Genomic DNA, 21,222 nt, shown 5'->3' with positions numbered 1-21,222 from the left:
TGCCTGTTTCTTCTAAGCCCCCTTTGTATTTTGAAAGGCCATAATAAGGTCTCTCTGGAACCTTCTTTTTTTCCAGACTGAACAACCACAAAAGGAGGAATCAGTTTTCCTTTTTATATGGCATAAGTAAGATCCATTGCAAAGTTTTCCCTACAGTGTGTAAATGCAGGATGTTACAGATTTCATAATATGCTATGCCATGCCGTGCCATACCATACTACCCTTGAGATAAGGTGATTTTGGTGAGTTGTTGAGATGTAAGTGTACAGTAGAACCCCAACAATGTGTCTTTCCAGTCTAATTTCCAGAGTCATGAAAACTTTCAGCTGGTAGAGGGGAAGAATGTGGAGACTACATTTTAAAAGAGAAGCTGTGTTCTTAACTTTATTATTAGGCACAGAGAACTGTTTTCTTTCACCAGACTTAATGAAAGAGCAGTCAGCAGGAGAAATTTCAAGAAGCCACTAGCCAGTTCTTGTTTGCCATCATCTCTTTCAACCTTTACAAAATCTTTGTTTTTAGAGAAGTTTCCCTGTTGGGCAGATTGGCTCCAGCAGTTCCAAGTCTTAATTACAGCCTAAAGGCTTGGGAAGATCTTTGACGTAAAGTGTATGCTGCCATGTAGGGAGATCTTGCTGCTGATAGAGGAGACATATTCCTGCTATAGATCCAAATAGTTCTGGGAACTGGGAAAATTATTATGAACAGGAGAGAAAAAAATCTTATTGTTATAATACAGTGGTTTACTGAGTATTCTGGAGGCTTCCTGAAGTCCTTGTGTCCTTGCTCTCAAAGAATCTGGGAGGTTGAGAACAGCTGAAATAAGCACTCTCAACATTCACATGCTTTCTTTCAAAATTTGTACTCAATGAAGTATCAAAGAGGGGTAAGCAGCCACTTTTGCTATTATCCTTCGTACCTGCTTGCATTTGGATACAAAGGTTTTTTTAATACTCTTCAGAAATTCCAGGAATTCCTCAACTTGTTTTCTGTGCAGTTGTTCTGCTGCCTGCTGGCTCTGGGCAGGCTCCTGGAATGCAGCTGGCCACATGCATACACTGGATGGCCGGTTTGTTTTAAGCACCTGGGGAGATTAAGATCAGATGTATCTTCTGTCTTGCCCTGTGTCACAGGAATGTGTGCTCCACTTGAAAAGCATTGGAAACTTCAGCCAGCACTTAGTCAATGGGGGGCGATCTGCACCTTGCATTGGATGGCTACTTCCTACGCCTATCCAGGACTTTACTGAAGTTCTGCTCTCTCCCACCCCTTGATCCATCTCAGGGTTTATATAGTCAAAAAAGGCTGCTTTGTGTTGGCCTAGGGCTGGATGCATCTTGTCTGAAGAAGCACATGTGGGCCTGAAGGCTTCTATGTTTGTTTCTCCCGTAACTGTAGCTGTATCACTTCTCCATAAGAACCTTGCTTTGCTCTGGCGTAGCAAGTTAAAAGTCCTTGGGCTTTCTGTATTTGCATGAAGGACAGCTAGAAATCCTAGGTAACATAGGCACAAGTCAAGAATCAGAGGATGTTAATCAGCCCTGTTATCACTGCCAAGCTGATGAATGGGAAAAGAGGAGAGGCACAGGTGTGATTTTATACCACTTCAGATCAGATGGTGCCACTTTCTCTTTAAAGGGAAGGACAGTGACAGGCTAAGAAACCATTGAAACAAACTAGGAGCAATCACACCCCTTAGGTTTAAAATTCTCTAGTCAGAGCTGCCAGCGCATCCCTTTCTTCCCCATACACTGTTCACACCAGTTCCAATGAAATCTGTTTTTAAACTGATCTGAAATTAAAAACATGCAGCTCCTGTACATGAATTAGCTCATGAAGGAGTGCTGAGCACTTCACATTGTCATTTACAGCAGTACAAAGAGCATGTTATGTTGCCTAATCGGACGTCTGACTTGCTCCCACACAAGCCTGATCTAAATAATTGCATGGTTTGCAGGACAGTAGCAGACAGGACATAGCAGATGGGAGATCACTCAGCCCTGTGTAGCTAGTGATGCAATGGAGCAGTGATTTATCAATCACACTGCTCAGTAAATCACTGCTGACTTCCTGCATTTAGCAAGCTGCTCATTAACCAGGAATATAATAACCAGGTTTGGAATATCTGTGACATATTCATGTTTAGAATGCTGTATTTACTTCTGAAAATTCACTTACATTTTTTTTCATCCATCAGGAACATTCTTTGCTCATATGGGTCTAAAAAGGAATTCTGTTCTATATAGTATCACTTGTATGTCAAGTAGATCTTCTGCAGACTCTGCAAAGTTCCTGTGCATATCCAGGTTATTCAATACACTGTTGCTGATCTTTCTCTGTAGCCTCTAGTTTGAAGGCACTGGTGCTTTCTTTGCATTTCTAGTTATTGCAAACCTGTCTTCAAATGCTGTTCCCTGGTTAATAGCCATGTTGGACAAACTAGTATGGACAATCTTGCCTTTATGGCATCTGACCTGAATTATTGCTAAATAACATGGCAGTGAGCATGCTGTTCTTGGTAAAAATGCATAGGTGCTCTTTGGCTGTGCTGGCTCCCTCACTAGTACTCTCAGGCCAGAGTTACTGCATGGGTAAAGGACACCAAAAGCTCCAACCTCTGCCGGGTTGGAGCTCTGCCAGGTGTAGCATGCTCTTACCTCTTCCCGTCACCACTGCAACTGCACCGAGCCCCAATTCTAACTACAAACACTGAAGTGGCAAAATAGACATTTCCCCTGTAGGCAAGGCTTATGTAAGACCTGTAACAGCCACTGAGATTAATAAAACCAAGGTTCCTACTCTTCTAGGAAAAAAAGCAGAGGAATGGCAGTCGTGGATGAGCCCAGAAATCTATCTGTCCCACTGTATTATCTTGGACATTGGCCATTAGCAGCTGCTTAGAGAAAAAAGTAAGAAACAGGAGTAATACTGTTACCCAAATATCACATAATATCATCCCAGATTCTTGCAATCTGCAATTGTGAGAATTTTATGTAAAGCCCTTTGAACACATTCTCCAGCTAGAATCTATCCTACAGTTCTCTAAAGCTGCTTTCTAAGTTTGGAAGATCTTCCAATAGACAGTGTCTCTCCCTTGTTCTCTAAGTTTATCATTAAATTCTGCAAGCCACGTTCTACAGGTGTGGTAAGGAAGGTTGTCCAAAGCAGAGCTTTAGTAAATGGATACAGATGTTGCTAAGAGCTGTGATTCCCAGCCACTGCTGGGTGGAGTGTGGTAGCTGCAGGTGGTATGATCTTTGCCTGCCCCTCTGTCCCAGATTACAGCTGCGGAGAAAGCATGACACACAAAAAAAGGATGTGTTTGTTCCTCAGCCATGGCAGTTCACAACTTACTAATGTAAATGTGCCAAGAAGAGATTAACTAAAGCAGAATATGTGTTCCAGCTGCTTCCATAAACTCCATTTTAGCTTATTGGGATTTTCTTTCTCTGTTCCATACCCATTATCATGTAATTAACACCTGGTTTATTTCCCCCCGGCCCCACAGAATACTGATTCTTGAGGACATTTAAAAGCAGGGTATATCCAAGAGATCTACCAAAGCTCATGCAGGAGGACCATAGATTTTAAGCCTGGCACAATGCTGTTTCCTATTACAGGGTGAAGCAGATTTTGCATGATATAATTTCCTTAAGGTCATGTCTCAGACTGAAATCATGGAATCATAGAATTGGTTAGGTTGGAAAGGACTTCTAAGGTCATTGAATCCAACCATTAACCCATCACTGCCAAGTCCACCACTAAACCATGTCCCTAAGCGCCACATCTACATGGTCTTTTAAATACCTCCAGGGATGGTGACTCTACCACCTCCCTGGGCAGCCTGTTCTAGTGCTTGAAATACAAACACACACAGGAAATAGGTATCTTCATAAAATTCATCCCCTCCCAAGTGCAACATTCACTTCTCTGGTCTGCCCTCTCCAACATAAACTCAGGGCTGTCTGTAAAATCAAATTATTATTAATTTTAAAAATAATTCCTCATTCTACCCAAATGGCCATCCAATGTCTTGCAGACCAAAGATATCAATGGCAGATCTGCTATGAGAATCAAAACCATTGGAGGTCTTCTCTTCCTCCAGCAGTAAGCTCTTCAGATAGTATTTGTGTTGCCATTCGCGTGAAGTGAAAAATAGTTTTGTGTTCAGCTTCTCTCTCCCAAACCAAAATGTCTCTGCATGACACAAAAGGTCCTTGCAGGGACAGGATGAGGATAAATGAGTACAACAGGCATGAGAGATGTTAGTCGTACCACCAAATGGAGGTGCTCTAAAGTAAATATTTGGGTGATGTAGGAATCTGTACCAAGCAGAATGCCTAAATCCTTTTCTGCCACACCAGCTCAGCAAGGGTACCCACCTGAGATTACACAGAATTTTGGAGAGTAGCTGTGGGCACGTTTTAGGTTTGCTTAGTCTGAGCTCTAGTGGACAACATGAATTCTTGATATAAATAGTTCCCATCAAGCTTCCTTTAACCTGCTTTCGGGGTTTAGTTTTTTAGTCTTGTCTATTTAAAAATTTTGGAGGTTTACCACTGTAACTTTTCCTTTTTTAAAAAAGCCCTTTTTCAAATACCATGCTTTACCACTCTGTATGGGAAAATCCACGGCACTGTCAGCCTTTATCAGTTTTCTTGCTTAATGAGGTTAACTGGTATTTGGATATCATTATATCTATATATGCAAAGGAATGGAAAAAAATATACTGCATGTAAACTGAAAGTTTCTGTTTTAAAAGTCAGGTTCAGCACAGAAAAAAACTGTAAAATATTTTTTGCAAAAGTCAGAAACTATTACGTACCTAGGGATCTTTTACCTGCTCTATTTCCAACTTTTAAGAAAAAAACATTCAAGAAGGAAATGGCTTCCAGGACAGAGGAACACTGTGGATTTCCCATAATGATAGGACATGCAATATCTAGAGCGCTTTATTTTTGAGATCTTATCTTTTGAATATAATCTGTGACTGTATGTTCTAGTCCTTACTAGCTAGAAGCAAGTGAGAAGGTAAATCTCAGCATCAGTATATTAATAACTTTAATTTCTGTACATATATGTGTATATTTATATATTTATATTTTTATATTTTAAAAAGCAGTGAGCTTCCTTTGTTGGCTGGTAAACTTGAGTGCCTGAAATGACTTCAGTTCAGCAGATCAAATCCATTCTTAAGTAAGTGTAGTGAAGAATGATTTCTTTCTCCGCTGTCCTCACTCTAAGTACTTTATGCAATATACTTTGCTGTAATAAATGAAAGATCCAACTGTACCAGATTTGCCTGGCTGTAAGAAGTCAGAAAGTTTGCTTTTGATCGGATGATGCTTCTAAGGAAGAACAGTGAGATTTGAGTCACTAAATTAATTCTGTGGCCTATATGTAAATACTCATAATCTCAAGCAAGCAAACAATGCTAAGAAATTAAGTGGAAGTCTCCACATATGGGACCAGCCTGTTAACCTGCAATGTCTCAGTAACATGCAGATGTTTTACAAGCATGTACGTGTAGTAGCTTGGATAGGTAACAATCTACTAGCAACCTACTACAATCTCTAAAATATGGCCACATACTAACACCACTAAGCAGGTACATTAGTAGCAAATTTGATCTACAAATTATTCACCTGCTTTTAACTAACTGATTACTCAATGCTGAGATATCCTAGAGCTATATAAATCTTTGACATCAAATAGAATGGTGGAGCTGCAAGGTTAAAAGACCAAAAATCACAAGGTTGGCCTGATGGTTAGTAAACTAATATGGGTAGTTGGCAAATACTTACACAGCTACTCAGCATGTTATTTTGGCCTACAGTAAGGACCGGTCTGCAGCATCCACATTGTCTAAAGATAGCTCAAATTTGTGCACAGAGCCACATCATTTCAGTTTAGATGCTGAGGTGAGAAACAACTCTTGCTTGACTTTTAGTCCTCTATTCATATTATTCCCTTCTGTAGGTGATTTAATTAATTTGCTTCTCCATTAACAACTATGTTCTGGTTCCTATAATGTAGGTCAACTAATTAAGATACATAAAAATATTTCCCCAAGGTCATTTGTTTTGGGAACAATGAATGTGGGACAATATCTTAGTGTGAAGAAATCTGATCATTTCAGAAGAAGCAAAATATTATAAATGATGACTTCGATGGTGAAATATATTTCTATCAAAGATACAGTCCTTGGGTCAGAAGACCTTCCATAATAACTTGAGCAAATCCATTTAACACTGAAGCAGAATCGGATCACTTAGGCAGGCAGTTACAATATCTTCACTAAGGGACACTAATTTTCAGACGAGATGGAGCATACGACCCTACTAAAACCCTTATGCTTCTCAAAGTTGGTTGGTTTGGGTTCATTTGCAGCCGTAAAATGTACTTTAAGAACAATCATTATTCTTTCAAGGCATTGCTCTCTTTCATTTGAGAACAAAAGAAAAAAAAAAAAAAGGATTATGTGTCAGAGAAATCAGAAATGTTTTCTGTATCAACAAACAAATATAAAGTTCTTACATCCACAATGATCTTTTATTCCACTTTAGGAGGTAAAGTACAGCAACTGATTCATTACTTAAATTTCACTTAAGCTATTGCACAATCTCAGCTGAGAATACTTTTCAAGTGAAAAAGGCACTTCTTGCACTGTGAGAAATGAAAAAAAAAAAATCCTCTTAAAAGCAATTATGTAGGTGGAGTGGAAGTTTCCTCTATACAGCAGCTGACACTTCTTTTGATTCCATAGCACAGAGATCATTTTGAGATTTTAAGGTTAGACCAGTGTTAGAATTTCTTGTAGCAATTTCTAATTCAAAACTGGATGTGCTATTTATTGGTGATTCTATTTCCACTGGGGCAGTGAGATTTTCACCATTTACTACCTACAAAGGAGATACCATTGCAAAACATATAATTTTGTTATATTTTATGTACATCTGGAAGTAGAAATTTGACAACACTTAAAACTAGCCAGAGTGCTGGGCCAAGAAGGTCTTTAACATTGTGCTCACTTTTGCAAGCCATATATTTTTCATTCTCACCTCTCTTATGTCCAGCTCTATCCAGCGTTGATATTTATTCTAAGTATATGTATCTGTTGCACTGCACATAGTTCCCTTCAGTCCTTTCACTCTTTTTGAAGCCTCAGATATCAAAAGAGTGAGTATTTTCAATTTCAATGGAAAATTTTATTTTATAACATTTATAAAAGTTATGTGTATTTTATTTTTATTAACTTAATAAATTTCAGTGAGCATTTTGCTCTTGCACACTAGTATTCCACTGTTTCAGTTGCTGAAAATATTAACTTTTCAGTCATCATTTGTTTTTGCAAGACAGATATGGAGTACCCATACATGAGTGCCACTTTTGGTGGCCCCACAGCAGTCATACAGACAGGTTTCTGTAGCATAATAATTTTGGAGCACCAGTTATGATTTATGGGTGGGTTTGGTTTGGGGTTCTTTTGGGGGGGGCGGAGAGGTGTTGGTTTGTTCTGTTGTTTTGGGGGTTTGTTTTGTTTGGTGGTTGTTGTTGTTTCCAAAATGCTCACTGGTTTAATTCTGTTTGAAGGTTCCAATTCCTCTTCAGGCAAAAGACTCCTTACACATGTGACAGCAAATGCTGGCATAAAACCAAGATCTGGGAATGGAAGTAAGCCAATGAGTTTGTTAGAAAGAAGCACAGGTACAGAAACAAAAATCCTGAATTAGTTTTATGTTGCCATCTGAGCAGGATGTACAAATAGTAAATGTATAAGCAAAAAGCCATTGAGACTTAGCCAGAGGAAATACTAATAAGTTGTGGTAGTCTCCAGGTATTATTTCTGCTTAGTGTTTCACTGTATTTGATACGGTAGGGTTTTTTAAGGTAGCACATATCACAGCAAACATCTGACACTGCTCCTGCCAGAATTGTGATACAGACCTGACACACCTGGGGAGCTTGGCCAGGTATGCTTCCTTTATGCTTCCTTTTCTTCTCTCATCAAGGAAGAAGGAAGGAGGAAGAGCTGTTAATATATAATGGGCTAGTACATGTCTTCTTTATGCTCACTCTGGTGAGGACCTTTCTAGTAGTGTGCTCTCAGTTACCAAAAGAAGGCAGTTCATATAAATACCTATTGACAAAGTTTTGTTGCAGCAAGGCAATGAGATAGCATTGCAGGATCAGTTCATACTTGGTGAACAACATTGCTAATTGCTATATTTGGACTATTTGCTATAGTCCAAAGTGATATAAATAGCTACATTTGGTCTGAATGTCAGAACAGGCAGTGACAGATAGAGAAATGCACCACTTCAAGTGAATGGTGCTAATTAATAGCAGCATTTACCTCAGTTTCAAGGTCTCACTTACAACTTTGGCTAAAAACAAGTCTCTTCCTGATGTTTTGCTGTCCTTTGCAGCACCTACATTCTCACCCCTGTTGGAGAGGATTCTTTATACAGTCATTTATTTTCTTCACTTCAGCTTGGCATGACTAACTTGCCAGAGGTCAGAGAGAGCACTAATGACAAAGTAGAAACAGTTTTCGTAATACTTTCTCCTTTCTTATTGTCCTTACTGTGCTGGCACTGCAGTGCCTCTCAAAGCTAAGAATGGTGGAAAGTGGCTCGATGTGTGAGATCTTAGTAGTGCTGCAGGGCCACAGGATGTCATGGTTGCCAAAGCAAGAATAATCTGGCCAAGGGAAACTGATGTGAGATCACACCTGTGGGAAGTGTGGTCTTAGGGTAACCAAGGCCATGATGTTCCGTTAGAAACCCAGATCAATAATTCAAAGAAATGTGAGCTAGTTCCTGCATTTTAACGGTTTCCCATAACAAGAAGTTTCCTTTGCTGGAGGAACATCTGACATCACACACAGTGGGCCTGTGTGTGATCGTTCCTTGCCACAGCCACATCCTAATTCCACCAAGTTATGGTAGCAGCAAAGGCCTTGCCATCCAGAGTGCTTTGCCAGGTTAGTGGTGGCTGAACCCTCTCTGTTAGGACATGTAGTAAACTCCCTCCACGGAGAGGAAGCTGGCCTCACTCTCCTGAGCAGCGTTTCACATTATTATTTCCACACCAGGAAAGCTAGTGATTTGGGTTTTATTGGGACCAGATTCTTCCATTCTGGTGAGTCTCTTGGTTTCTTTGGGGACGGAGTGAGTATATGCCAGTGGAATGAAGGTTTACTGGCAACAAGGATGACTACAGGTAGGATCTTAGGGGTTTCTAAGGCTCAGTCCTTAGACTGAGTCTTAGAACCTTCAGATGCCTAATCCTTCACCACCTGTGTTGAGATGGTCTGCTTACTTGTGAATGATCCTGGTGAGGAACTGTCCTTGTGAGAGCTGCCCATAAACTTCACCCAACTCAAGAGTTTTGTTGTCTTTGGACTGCTGCCATCCAAACCTCATGTTCTTGTAAAATGTCTCTGAAATGAAGGAATAATGGTGTGTGGAAGGTGTCATGTGTTTCCCTCCACCCCCTTTACCTCTGGCATTCCAGTTATGCCTGTTTTTTTCTCCAGTTTCCGGTCACCAAGGGGAGTGTTTGGGTCTTTTGTGTAATCACAACACTGAGTCCAAAGTCGAGGCTGCAAGCTGCTTCTAATCTGAAATTACCTCTTGAATCCTCTCAGACACAGCCAGCTGAAATGAGCCCATTTATAGGATGCAAGTCCTCATACTTACTGGCCCAACCATGAACAGTCCCTTAGCACCAGGGGCAAGATTTCAAGTGGTCCCTCCTGGCTCCATCTCCTGTTTTCGTGTTTCTCTGTGAAAGGGAAAAGAAATAGACGAGTAGCTGGGATGGCAGATACATCAGTGCTGTGGCTGCTGCCACCTCCACAGGAGCAGCCTGCTGATATAGTCTCATGAGTGGTGTGTCTGGCAGCCCTCGTAGAAATCTTCATGAAACTTTGCTGGGTACTTTGGACATGGACACAATAAAAACAGAGAGACTGAAGGAACTGTGAATTAAGTTTAAAACTAAATATAATAAGGGCCTGTATCTCTGGTCTGCCATTGATCAGCTTATATTCTTAATTTTTCTGATATGCTTTTTCATTCCTTCGCTGTTTCATCTTTTGTTTAATTTCCAATATTATTGACAGAAACCTTAGGGTGAACGCTGGCACCTGTACTTTCTTCTTAGCAGTTAGAAAGACAATGGATTAGCTACATTTGTCTTAATTTCATATCTAAGGTCCAATGTCCTTTCTCTTTAGAAACCAGGTATGTTAACATTTGTAATACTAGCTTTGTTCAGATGTTGGACAGTGTAAAGAGGAGTTAAAATGTAGCTGATCACCAGGAATAACTTCCAACCTAGCCATGCTTGTTGAGACCACACAAGGGAAAAAGAGGGATGGAAGAACTGCCTGTGCGAATAGTCCCATCAGTTGCTGCATCCTGTTTTCCTCAGCCATGACACTCACAGCAGCTGCGTGCTGAGTTACCCTCGCTGCCCCATGTCAGTCACAGAGGCCAGCGCCTCGATGATCTGCAGCCCAGCGCTCCAGCACGGCGCTGGGGGGTCCCGAACTGGGGACCCTCAGAGGAGGCGGGAGACCAGCTGTGAGCCTGCAGGGCGGGATGCGGCAGTGGCGCTGGGGCCGTGCCAGGTCTGCCATGAGCAGAGGTGCTCCCGGCTGAAAGCCCCTCCGTGCTCTGCACCCACCGCGGCTGCCCTGGTGCCACACTGCGGGTGGTGCCCGGCTTGTGTGCTAGCAGTGGGTGGAGCAGGGAGCAGAGCTGTTGGGGTGCGCCCAGGTAGAGGGACTCCGCTTAGGGGCAGGGCCTGTGGTACAGGGGGTTCCCTGTCCTCTGTCTGACCAGCTGAACACAGTAACTTAAGGGACAGGGGGCAATGGTGACAAGTTCCTGCCCGGAACAGCAGGCGCATCTCCTCTGTGACTGCCCCACCTGCCCAGGTGCACTGGCATATTAGGTGTGAGGATCTGCAAGTGGAACTGAATGACAAGGACGATGGTTCATCCAGCATGGAGGTGTCACCGAGGCTAAGTTGGCCTATGCCCTGCATCAAAACTGGTTCCATAAGGAAAAAAAGACGGGTGATTTTCATAGGAGACTCCCTTTTGAAGCTAATAGAAGAACCAATATGCAGACCGAACCCACTTCTTAGGGAAGTCTGCTGCCTCACTGAGGCCTGGGCGTTGGTCACTTCTCCCAAGTAACAAGCAATAGTACAAGAGGAAATGGCCTCAAGTTGTGCCAGGGGAGGTTTAGACTGGATATTAGGAAAAAGTTCTTCATCAAAAGGATTGTCAAGCACTGCAACTGGCTGTGCAGGGAGGTGGTGGAGTCACCATCCCTGGAGGTATTTAAAGATGTGTAAATGTGGCATTTACGGGTGTGGTTTAGTGGTGGACTTGGCAGTGCTGGGTTAACAGTTGGACTTGATGGTCTTAAAAGTCTTTTCCAACCTAAATGCTTCTATGATTCTGTGACATACTGGAAGAGACTAACATTTCACATTTCACCTTTTGTGGCTTAATGTAAATCAGATGATGTCACTGCCAGTTTTCTAGGCTGTTAAACTATCTCAAATGCCATTAAATCCCTTGTGCCATATAGTGAGCTCTCTACTTCATCATCTACCAAGCTAGCATGCTCACACAGTGAGTATAAAAGTATCTCCTTTATACCTACCTTCTCAGTGCTTTTCCCCTCTGACACACTTAGGTAGCACTTTACTGCTCTTAAATTGCATCTTTGTCAGGGCAATTCTAAGGTTTGCGGAAGGCACTTGACCAAGTGCACAGCTTTATATTGTCAATAGTTTGACAAGAGAGTGATTCATGTGCATTGGCCTTTAACGTTTGAGATTTTGCTGCTGTGGTTGTTATTTGGAGAGCAATTCAGGTAAGTTACTCTGGGAACAGTGGAGTGAAGGAAAGCTCTTTTCTGGTGGGTTTGTGCTGAGTGTTCCTGATGGCTGCTGTAACACTGGCCCTGTTAGAGAAAGACATACAGAATAACACTTTCAGAAGAATAGTGCTGTAACTATGTAAAAGAACATCTGGAGTCTGGGGGATGGGCACAGGTTGAGAGATGGATGGATTATATCATGCAACACTTTCAACCAGTGGCAGCCTTAGGAATAGAATTTGCACCCTCCCAGCTCTTTGCAGAAGCAGGAGAGGTATTCTGCTTTGGGGACAGTGGGAGGCTTAAGCATACAGCTCCTATGTTTCAAGCAGGAAATCCCCAGAGATGTACTTGGGCATGGGTACTAAGAGGCAAGTGTAAAAAAGCCCTAAAGCATGTGTGCTGAGTCTGACAGAATGCTGAATGTTTGGTCAAATTCCTCTCTCTTCATGTAGACCCAATTTGTGGTGGGAAAAAGACTACAGTTAAAAACCAAAAAAACAACGATAAAAAACCCACCAAAAAAACCCCCTGAACAATGTAAGTCTTATTTAGGCAGCAAATCCTGCTCTCTCACTGTGGAGAAGTATTGGAAAATGATTACCCTTTATGTACAGACTCATGCTTTAGAGATATGAAGCTCTTGAACTCTAACTAGGAGATGAAAGAAATACTGTCACGATTTTGTCTCTGTTTTGTTGTCATTGAAAATAGGATAATAAAATGGCTAACACCATCTTTTCAAGCGTGAAAGGGTTAGTTATGCAATTTTTTCATAACACAATGCTGAAGCGTTTACTCTGAGTATAAATCTACAGGTAGAATTAAGTAATGAAATCAAATATTAAAGAATTGTGTTAGATTTTGAGCTAAAACTATAGCTATAACTATATTTTGAGCTATAACAAGCTCATAACTACACTGGCAGTATCTTAGGAGTCCCACAGAACTTCCACTAATAAAACATTCCTCATATGTATTTTTTATTTTTTTTAATTCCCTTGAATGGACAATGTTTCCAAACAAAATTAGGATTGGTAAATCAATTAAAAAACCCCAGATTTCTTACAATGGGGGTTCAAGAGCTGATACTCTATGTTAAACTGGGATTCAGAAAAGATTAAAATATTTCATTTTTGCTTCATCTTTCATAGGAGGCTGGATAGTAAAACATCCTAAAGGCCTCTGTTCTACTTATTGGATTACTTTGAATTGTGCTTGTGACGGGCACCACACTGTTTGTTTATGACAGCTACTAGGAAACCTATGGACCAATAATTTACTTTTCAGGTATAATTGTCAGCTGAGTGTTGGGTTTGCTCCAGAGTCGGTTCTCATGTAATCTGTTAGGTAACAGACTAAGTAACATCTGGAAGATCTATGTCTTTCTTGCAGGTAAATAAGCATCTTTCAACAGTAAGATGAACTTAAAGATTAATTTAAAACTTAAACACATAAAGTTTCTCTGATGATTTTATCACACCTGCTCAGTTATGGTTTTTTTTAAACAGTGCAGCAGCTCTTTGGAAATGTGAATTTGGAGCATTAAATAAACCTCATGAAGTTCCAGGTGCTGCAACATGAAATTTTAGGTCGTCTGGATCTGGAAAACAGAAATAATAAACAGAAATTTAGGTTTAAATTTAGGTTAAAGCTGAAGTTAAAGATGGTATTTCAAAACTTATAACTGATGGAACAACCTTTTCAAACAGTGTCAAACCTGTTCTTGAATTCATTAAGTAAGTGTGGAACAGTAGTTCTTAGGTCTACCAAGGGAACCAAGAATATAACCATCCTAATAGCTTGATAACTATTAGTGGCTTGCTAAGCTTTTGACTCCAGAAACAGGTTGTGCATTGTCTTCATGATTTCTTTTCAGTGCTGTAAGTGGTAGTGATGCTAGAACAGTAGCAATCTGCTTGTGCCCCTTTGCATCTAGTCTGTGCAGTAACTTCAATTGCTCTTAAAAGGAAAGGCATATGTAACCATAAAAGTTCTGTTTCAGTCAACTGTAAAAGCAAGTGCTAATATTTGTAAAATAATTTTTGGACAAATGGTCCCTTAGGGCATTGACTGTGCAGTTCTCATGATGGTGCATTAAAGTGGCATATATCATAGAAGGTTTGGGTTGGAAGGGACCTTAAAGATCATCTAATTCCACTCCTTGCCTTGAGCAGGGACACCTTCCTCTAGAGCAGGTTGCCCCATGCACCGTCCAACCTGGCCTTGAACACTTCCAGGGATGGGGCAGTCCCAACTTCTCTGGGCAACCTGTGCCAGCGCCTCACCCCTCTCATTGTGAAGAATTTTTCCTCATATCTAATCTAAATCTACCTTCCTTCAGTTTAAAGCCATTCCCCCTTGTCCTATCACTGCTTGCATGAGATATATCTATCCCATGAGGAGTAATCTAGTACTTTGACCCTACCTCAGACACATTTTCCAGCTCAAAGGTGTGCAAATTCAGAGAAATGTGGTTAGAGTCCAACATGGCTTGGCTTTATATGAGGTCATGCAAAGTACTGCAGAATCCCTTTGTACCTGTGTTTTTTCAGGAGTGTTGTTTAGTCATGATTAGGGTGATAGCGTTTTCACCCTATAGCTAGATTTGGCTTTCCTGTGCATAAATATCTCAATTTGAGATCAATGTGGCGGTCAACTAATTGGAGTCAGGACTCCTGGAGTGTGTAGGTTATAACCATGATCCATTTCCCTACCTTGGGGTAGTTCACAATTTTGTCTTTACTTAAGGCATTATGGCAAGATACCTAAGAAATCCCAGTTATTTTATAAGAAAACTTGAAACATTATGGGTCAGGTAAAGGTAAACTCTAGTTTTCTCAGTATTTGTAATGTTTCTTAATCAGTGGTCCATAAAGCAGTAATAGCCTATAAAACCAGAGTAAGTGGTCCTGACCTAGCCTGCAAAACCATATTGCCTTGAAAAAAAACCAAGTAGGGTTTTAGTCAGTGTTTTTGCATTTCAAGCTGCCTGAAATGTGAATATTTGACTTTCAAATGCCTGGCCAAACCATTTAAAGGAAGGTTTATTAGCAATAGGATTGATTTATTAATCTCAAAAAGGGCATCCTAAAAAATTTGGAGAATGACAAAATCCTCTTACAGTGGATGCAACAGTACAAATGTGGTTCATGATATAAGGGGCTAAAAGGGTCTGGCTGATTACATGACTATTATGTGGTATATAAAAAACAGGTAACCAGACACAGGCAGAGCAAACTTGCCAGAAGGAATGACAGAAGTGACTTCCCAGTCTTTGTATTTTCCTTTAGAAAGCAGCCTTGAGATACTTCAAGCTTCTGACACTAGGCAGCAAAGGAGCAGTTTTCTATCTCTTCCAGGCTCTTGGAGAGCTTTTTACCGAAATACCAGAAATCTGTATTTTTGCCAAAACCTGTGGTTGCTGTACAATTTACTCTGGAGGCTACCCTTCAGACACACCATGATGTCTTTGGCTGGCCAGTAGCATGCTAAGTGAATACATTTCCAGGGGAAAACCTGGGATTAATGGTACTGATTGTATGTGTAAAATGGCAGGTAGCTCCTGAGGTAGAGTGGTCTCCAAGCGTAAGACGTTTTTCTTCTTTCTAGCCACCATTGATTTCATCCTTATCCTAACGTATGTACAGGGAGATACTTGACAAATGCATATGCTGGTATTGATGCCAGTAGTTGCCTACACTTTACTAGCCTCAGGATGTGTGCTGCTTATGGCTGGCGATATGACAGTTCCTCTAGTCTTTACTCCCTAGTGTCCTTCTGGTGATGTTTTTTTGCTTGATGTAGCTGTGTGATTACAGACTCTTGTGAAGCATAGACCAAGAAAGAAATACTAGGCATCCTACTTGGAGAAATTGCTCAAGCCTCTGGAAAAGCTACCCTGGAAACTTTGTTCATAAGAGTATTGAAGACAACATTTCCTTGAGAATATGGGACAATTGATGCAAAAAAAAAAAAAAAAAATGTCAAGGGATTTATGCAATTTTAACATCTAATTAGTTATCTGTCCAAAAGTGAATTGGTTACATTCATGTCATAAATCAGGCCTCTTCAAGTTACCTAGGAGCACTAAACTAATACTAGATATGAGAAGTCTGAAATATAGTGTAAATATTTTACTCTAATTTGCTTTTATGTTTTCAGAGTTCTGACATCATCCTGTTGCCTGTTTTTGCAATGCATTAAAGAAAGGAAGCCTGAACACCAGTTTTGTTTATTTTATAAAAGAAAGCAAAACAGAAATGAAACATAGCCTTGGGAAATATAGCCCCCTTTTATTGAGTATTGTTAGCTATTATTAGAAGGTAAAACCTTCTTTGTTTGCCTTCTGGGCATTTGTAAACTTTTTATTCAGATTTGTAGGTATAAAAATGACAGAAGCAACCAAAATGACGTTTAAAATGAGCTAAAAAAAAATAATAGTCCAAAGCAGGTTTAGGTATGTTAAGCTTATCAACAATGCACAATATTTTGAATATTGTTTGGAGAAATAACCTTCAGAGGTTTTTTTGTGTAGAGGCATAAACAGAAATATGCAAGGAAAAGTGTATTTTCTTTCATGTCCGCTTTGTTAAACTGTTGGTAGACACTGTAACTCTCCACCTTTCTTGTCTTTTAGCCACATAATCAATGAGCTGATAGAAACAGAACGAGTTTATGTAGAAGAACTTCAAAGTATAATAGAGGTAAGAAACTCTTCTGAAATGACTGCTGGTGCTTAACCTCTAAGTCATCACTGCCGATGCACATCCTTCAAGGGCTGAGCACTCACCTTCCACCTCCTGCTTAGAGTACCCAGGCTCTGTTAGCAAGAGAGCTCAGCTGTGGGGATGGAAAATGAGAAAGATGTTTTGAACATCTTCCCTCAGGGCTTAAAGGAAGAGGCACCTTCTCTAACTCCAGAACACAGAATAATAAAAGTTGCACAATTCTCAAAGTTATGGGCAGAGGAATCATAGAATCATAGAATCATAGAATCGTAAGGGTTGGAAAGGACCTTAAGATCATCTAGTTCCAACCCCCCTGCCATGGGCAGGGACACCTTGCCCTAAACCATGTGGTTCAAGGCTCTGTCCAACCTGGCCTTGAACACCGCCAGGGATGGAGCATCCACAACCTCCCTGGGCAACCCATTCCAGTGCTTCACCACCCTCACTGTAAAGAACTTCTTCCTTATATCTAGTCTAAACTTCCCCTGTTTAAGTTTGAACCCATTACCCCTTGTCCTACCACTACAGTCGCTAAGGAAGAGTCCCTCCCCAGCATCCTTGTAGACCCCCGTCAGATACTGGAAGGCTGCTATGAGGTCTCCACGCAGCCTTCTCTTCTCCAGGCTGAACAGCCCCAACTCTCTCAGCCTGTCTTCATACGGGAGGTGCTCCAGCCCTCTTATCATCCTCGTGGCCCTCCTCTGGACTCGCTCCAACAGCTCCATGTCCTTTTTATGTTGAGGACATCAGAACTGTACACAATACTCCAAGTGAGGTCTCACGAGAGCAGAGTAGAGGGGCAGGATCACCTCCTTCGACCTGCTGGTCACGCTTCTTCTGATGCAGCCCAGGATACGGTTGGCTTTCTGGGCTGCAAGTGCACACTGCCGGCTCATGTTAAGCTTCTCGTCAACCAACACCCCCAAGTCCTTTTCTGCAGGGCTGCTCTGAATCTCTTCTCTGCCCAGCCTGTAGCAGTGCCTGGGATTACCCCGACCCAGGTGTAGGACCTTACACTTGGCTTGATTAAACTTCATAAGGTTGGCATTGGCCCACCTCACAAGCGTGTCAAGGTCCCTCTGGATGGCATCCCTTCCCTCCAGCGTATCAACCGAACCACACAGCTTGGTGTCGTCGGCAAACTTGCTGAGGGCGCACTCAATCCCACTGTCCATGTCGCCGACAAAGATGTTGAACAGGACCGGTCCCAACACCGATCCCTGAGGGACACCACTCGTTACAGGTTTCCAACTGGACATCGAGCCATTTACCACAACTCTTTGCGTGCGGCCATCGAGCCAGTTTTTTATCCACTGAGTGGTCCATTTATCAAATTGATGTCTCTCCAATTTAGAGACAAGGATGTCGTGCGGGACAGTGTCGAATGCTTTGCACAAGTCCAGGTAGATGACGTCAACTGCTCTGCCGCTGTCCATCAGTTCCGTGGCTCCATCATAGAAGGCCACCAAATTGGTCAGGCAGGATTTCCCCTTAGTGAAGCCATGTTGGCTGTCACCAACCACCTCGTTGTTTTTCATGTGCCTGAGCATGTTTTCCAGGAGAAACTGTTCCAAGATTTTGCCAGGCACAGAGGTGAGACTGACTGGTCTGTAGTTCCCTGGGTCTTCCACCTTCCCCTTCTTGAAAATGGGGATTATATTACCCTTCTTCCAGTCATCGGGAACTTCACCTGACTGGAATAGTTAATAGGACTGAGAAACAGCACCCTCATTTTCCCTGGGGCCAGACACTAGATTTTTGTCAATGTAGGTTTGGAAAATGATTGAGGAAAAGAAAGGCCCTCTTCCCCCTCTTGTTTATTGTCGCATGTAGTGTCGGTACACACAAAAGAGCAGGTCGCACTGCAATAACTCCTGAGCTTTTGAAACTTGTAGGATACCAACATACTGTATGTATGTGGAGTCTGAGGTCCTTAGTCTGTAGAAGAATGGAGGCTGAGTAAGGCTTAATCATGCTTATATTGAGGTGGGACTTGAAGGGCGAAGTAGTTTCTTTTTACAACCATGTGGTTGCTTCTTTATTGGATTTAATTTGTGGGAGCTGACCTGATATTACTCTTGAGTTTAAAATCTGCACTCAGAATGTTCTCTCAAAGTTTTTATTGAAGAAACACAATCCAGTTGCTACAAGAAACAACCAAATAATCAAGCCAAATACCACAGTTCAACAAATAAATCCAAATTAACCCTTTTGAAATGAAGCAGTGTAGCAGAAAGCTATGTGTCTATCAAAGTTAGCATTTTCCACCCCTACATGAGCAAAATGGCATTTGAATCCTAAGGACATAATTCCATCTCTTTTGTTGATCCATTAATCTGTCCATTTGTGGTTAAAAATGTGTTTTCACAGCTATCGGGTAAAAGCTCTGGGGAAAATTGGAAGCATCAGAAATTCATGGAAGCAACAAAGAAGCAGTCATAGGAGAAGCCTTTGTATGCTCAGTCGAGAACAAAAAGTACATAGACTTTGGGCCTTTTCAGTGTCCTGGATACAGTACATTTTCCTTGGTGAAAACAGGCTGGTTTTATTTTCCACTCTTCTCTCTAGGGGTATGCTTCAGAAATGGACAATCCCAATTTAGTACATCTGATTCCATCTGCACTCCAGAACAAGAAGGAAATTCTTTTTGGGAATCTCCCGGAAATCTACGAATTCCACAACAGGTACGTGGGAACTGGTGGTTGGCCTGCACCCTCGGGTGCTACTGTCATTTCTACTCCTTTATGCGGGGTGCTTTGTCATACTCACACATACACAGGCAGGAAAAGTCATCCTCACTTTGCCTCTGTGTGTCCTGTAAAACCCATGTGTGGTGGAGAACACCTCCAAGATCATCTATTATATCACCTTTTTTTTTTTTTTTTAATATTATATCTTTTTTTGCATTTACTAGTGATTTCCCCTGGCAATATCCATTTTGAGTGTTTCTCGGCATGAGTGTTCTACCAATTCTCTTGGTATACTGGTAGATGATGGCAGACTAAATCCTAATGTTCTTTCTCTGGCAAAACTGCCTGTGAAGAAGTTTTCTTAGTGTTCAGCGTATTTGTCTTATATTTCTGTTGTCACATCAGAAGATATGATATATTTGATAGCACTTCTTAAAGGATTTTTATCCTTTTCATGAGCATAAAGCTTTCTAGAAGCCTTGTCCACATTGTGGACAAGGTAATCTAGTGCCCATAGCTAAAGAATGCCAATTATGAATAATATTAATTTCTTTTTTATTCTCTTTCAAAACACAATGCTTAGGGCTACTTCTGTATATTTCCTGCTTTTCCTAGCCTTGATTAAGTAAAACTGGCTGTAGCCAAAGTGAGAATTTAGGAATTCTTTTGGATAATAATTGCTGTAAGATGTAACAAACAGTTGAACAAAATAAATTAAAACATCCCTCTTATGTAAATTTAAATGTTATGCCAGAGTAGTTGATACATAGTAGAAAAGTTCTTTTCCAGTTTATGTATTATTTTGAAAGAATGTGTCTTCCATTTGAAGAATGACATTCCCCTCCATTTGCAAGCCTGGTCTTTCTTTCCCTAAAGGCTTAGTTTATTGACCTCCATAGCAGAAGCCTTTGGACTACATGCCGTATTTTCACTGCTTGTTGATTAAGCTACTGCATCTGACAGAGCTTTTCTGTCGTTTCTAGCTGTTCTAAAAAATCCTCATAACTAAATGGGATGCAGGTGTTTGGGCTGCATATTGGAAACAAATCTTAACAGCCAGAGGAACCAGATGTATCAGATGCTTGTGAGCAAATGAAAACATGATACTATTGGTGATTCAGGCAATCAGCTGTGAATCACATCCCATTTTTCTAAAATATATATTTCCTTGTGTGTCAGAATTGTTACCTTCCCTGTTGAATCCTCTTACTACAAAAACGTAGGTTTAAAGCTGGATTTACACAGAAGCTAGCACACAGTGAGAGTGGGATGTTACATTACTGTTTGCTTTATTTCTCCCTCATAGGATTTTCCTTAAGGAGATAGAAAATTGCATTGAAAACCCTGAGCTTCTTGCCCGATGCTTTTTGAAAAGAGTAAGTAAATTCTTTTGCAGATTTGTTTTTCTGCAGATTGCAGAAAAGAATTTGCAGATTTGTATGAATATTTATGGTCTTTACGTATAGTACTTACAGATTTATTCCTGTCTTTTCACTCTGGTTGCTTTTGTGAATGAGGGAAACCCACATAAGCAGATATTCCCAAATTAAGCAACAGCTAACAAGTGTGTTTTCTGAAATCCAAACTTTTACCTGTTTACTGACAGGAAGAGATCTGTTACCAGTGTTTTACCAATGTATTTTAAGCCCTGGTTAAAAAAAGAAATAATCCAAATGTTTAATGTGCTTTTCATATCAGACAAATATATACCTGCAGTCTAATGTATCCCAGACACCACCCTACTGTAAATAAGCAGAGAATGGTGTCACAGCAGATTGCTCTGAGTGCAGATACTACATCCTGTTCCTGTCTTATCATATCTCTCTTTTACTCTGCACCAATCAGGAGAGTTACTCCCCTAGAACTGGTACAGCAGTCTACCACCTTCCTTGCATG

The 21,222-nt window shown here is 41.0% G+C and overlaps 1 protein-coding gene across 8 annotated transcripts in view; it reads left to right on the top strand.

Moving 5' to 3' along the window:
• MCF2L2 (MCF.2 cell line derived transforming sequence-like 2) overlaps positions 1-21,222 on the top strand; it is a 183,876-nt gene that overhangs the window by 117,259 nt on the left and 45,395 nt on the right. For all 8 annotated transcript variants that reach the window (XM_030494555.1, XM_030494561.1, XM_030494557.1 and 5 more), the window contains 3 exons: positions 16,546-16,612; positions 19,205-19,320; positions 20,633-20,702. In XM_030494555.1, the coding sequence (XP_030350415.1) occupies positions 16,546-16,612; positions 19,205-19,320; positions 20,633-20,702 (253 nt within the window). The remainder of the gene's footprint in view (positions 1-16,545; positions 16,613-19,204; positions 19,321-20,632; positions 20,703-21,222) is intronic.

The sequence above is a fragment of the Strigops habroptila genome, chromosome 8 (assembly GCF_004027225.2).
Source record: "Strigops habroptila isolate Jane chromosome 8, bStrHab1.2.pri, whole genome shotgun sequence".
In the NCBI taxonomy this organism is placed as follows: Eukaryota; Metazoa; Chordata; class Aves; order Psittaciformes; family Psittacidae; genus Strigops; species Strigops habroptila.
The sequence above is the reverse complement of the archived record's forward strand: the minus strand, read 5'-3'. Positions and strand labels throughout refer to the sequence as shown.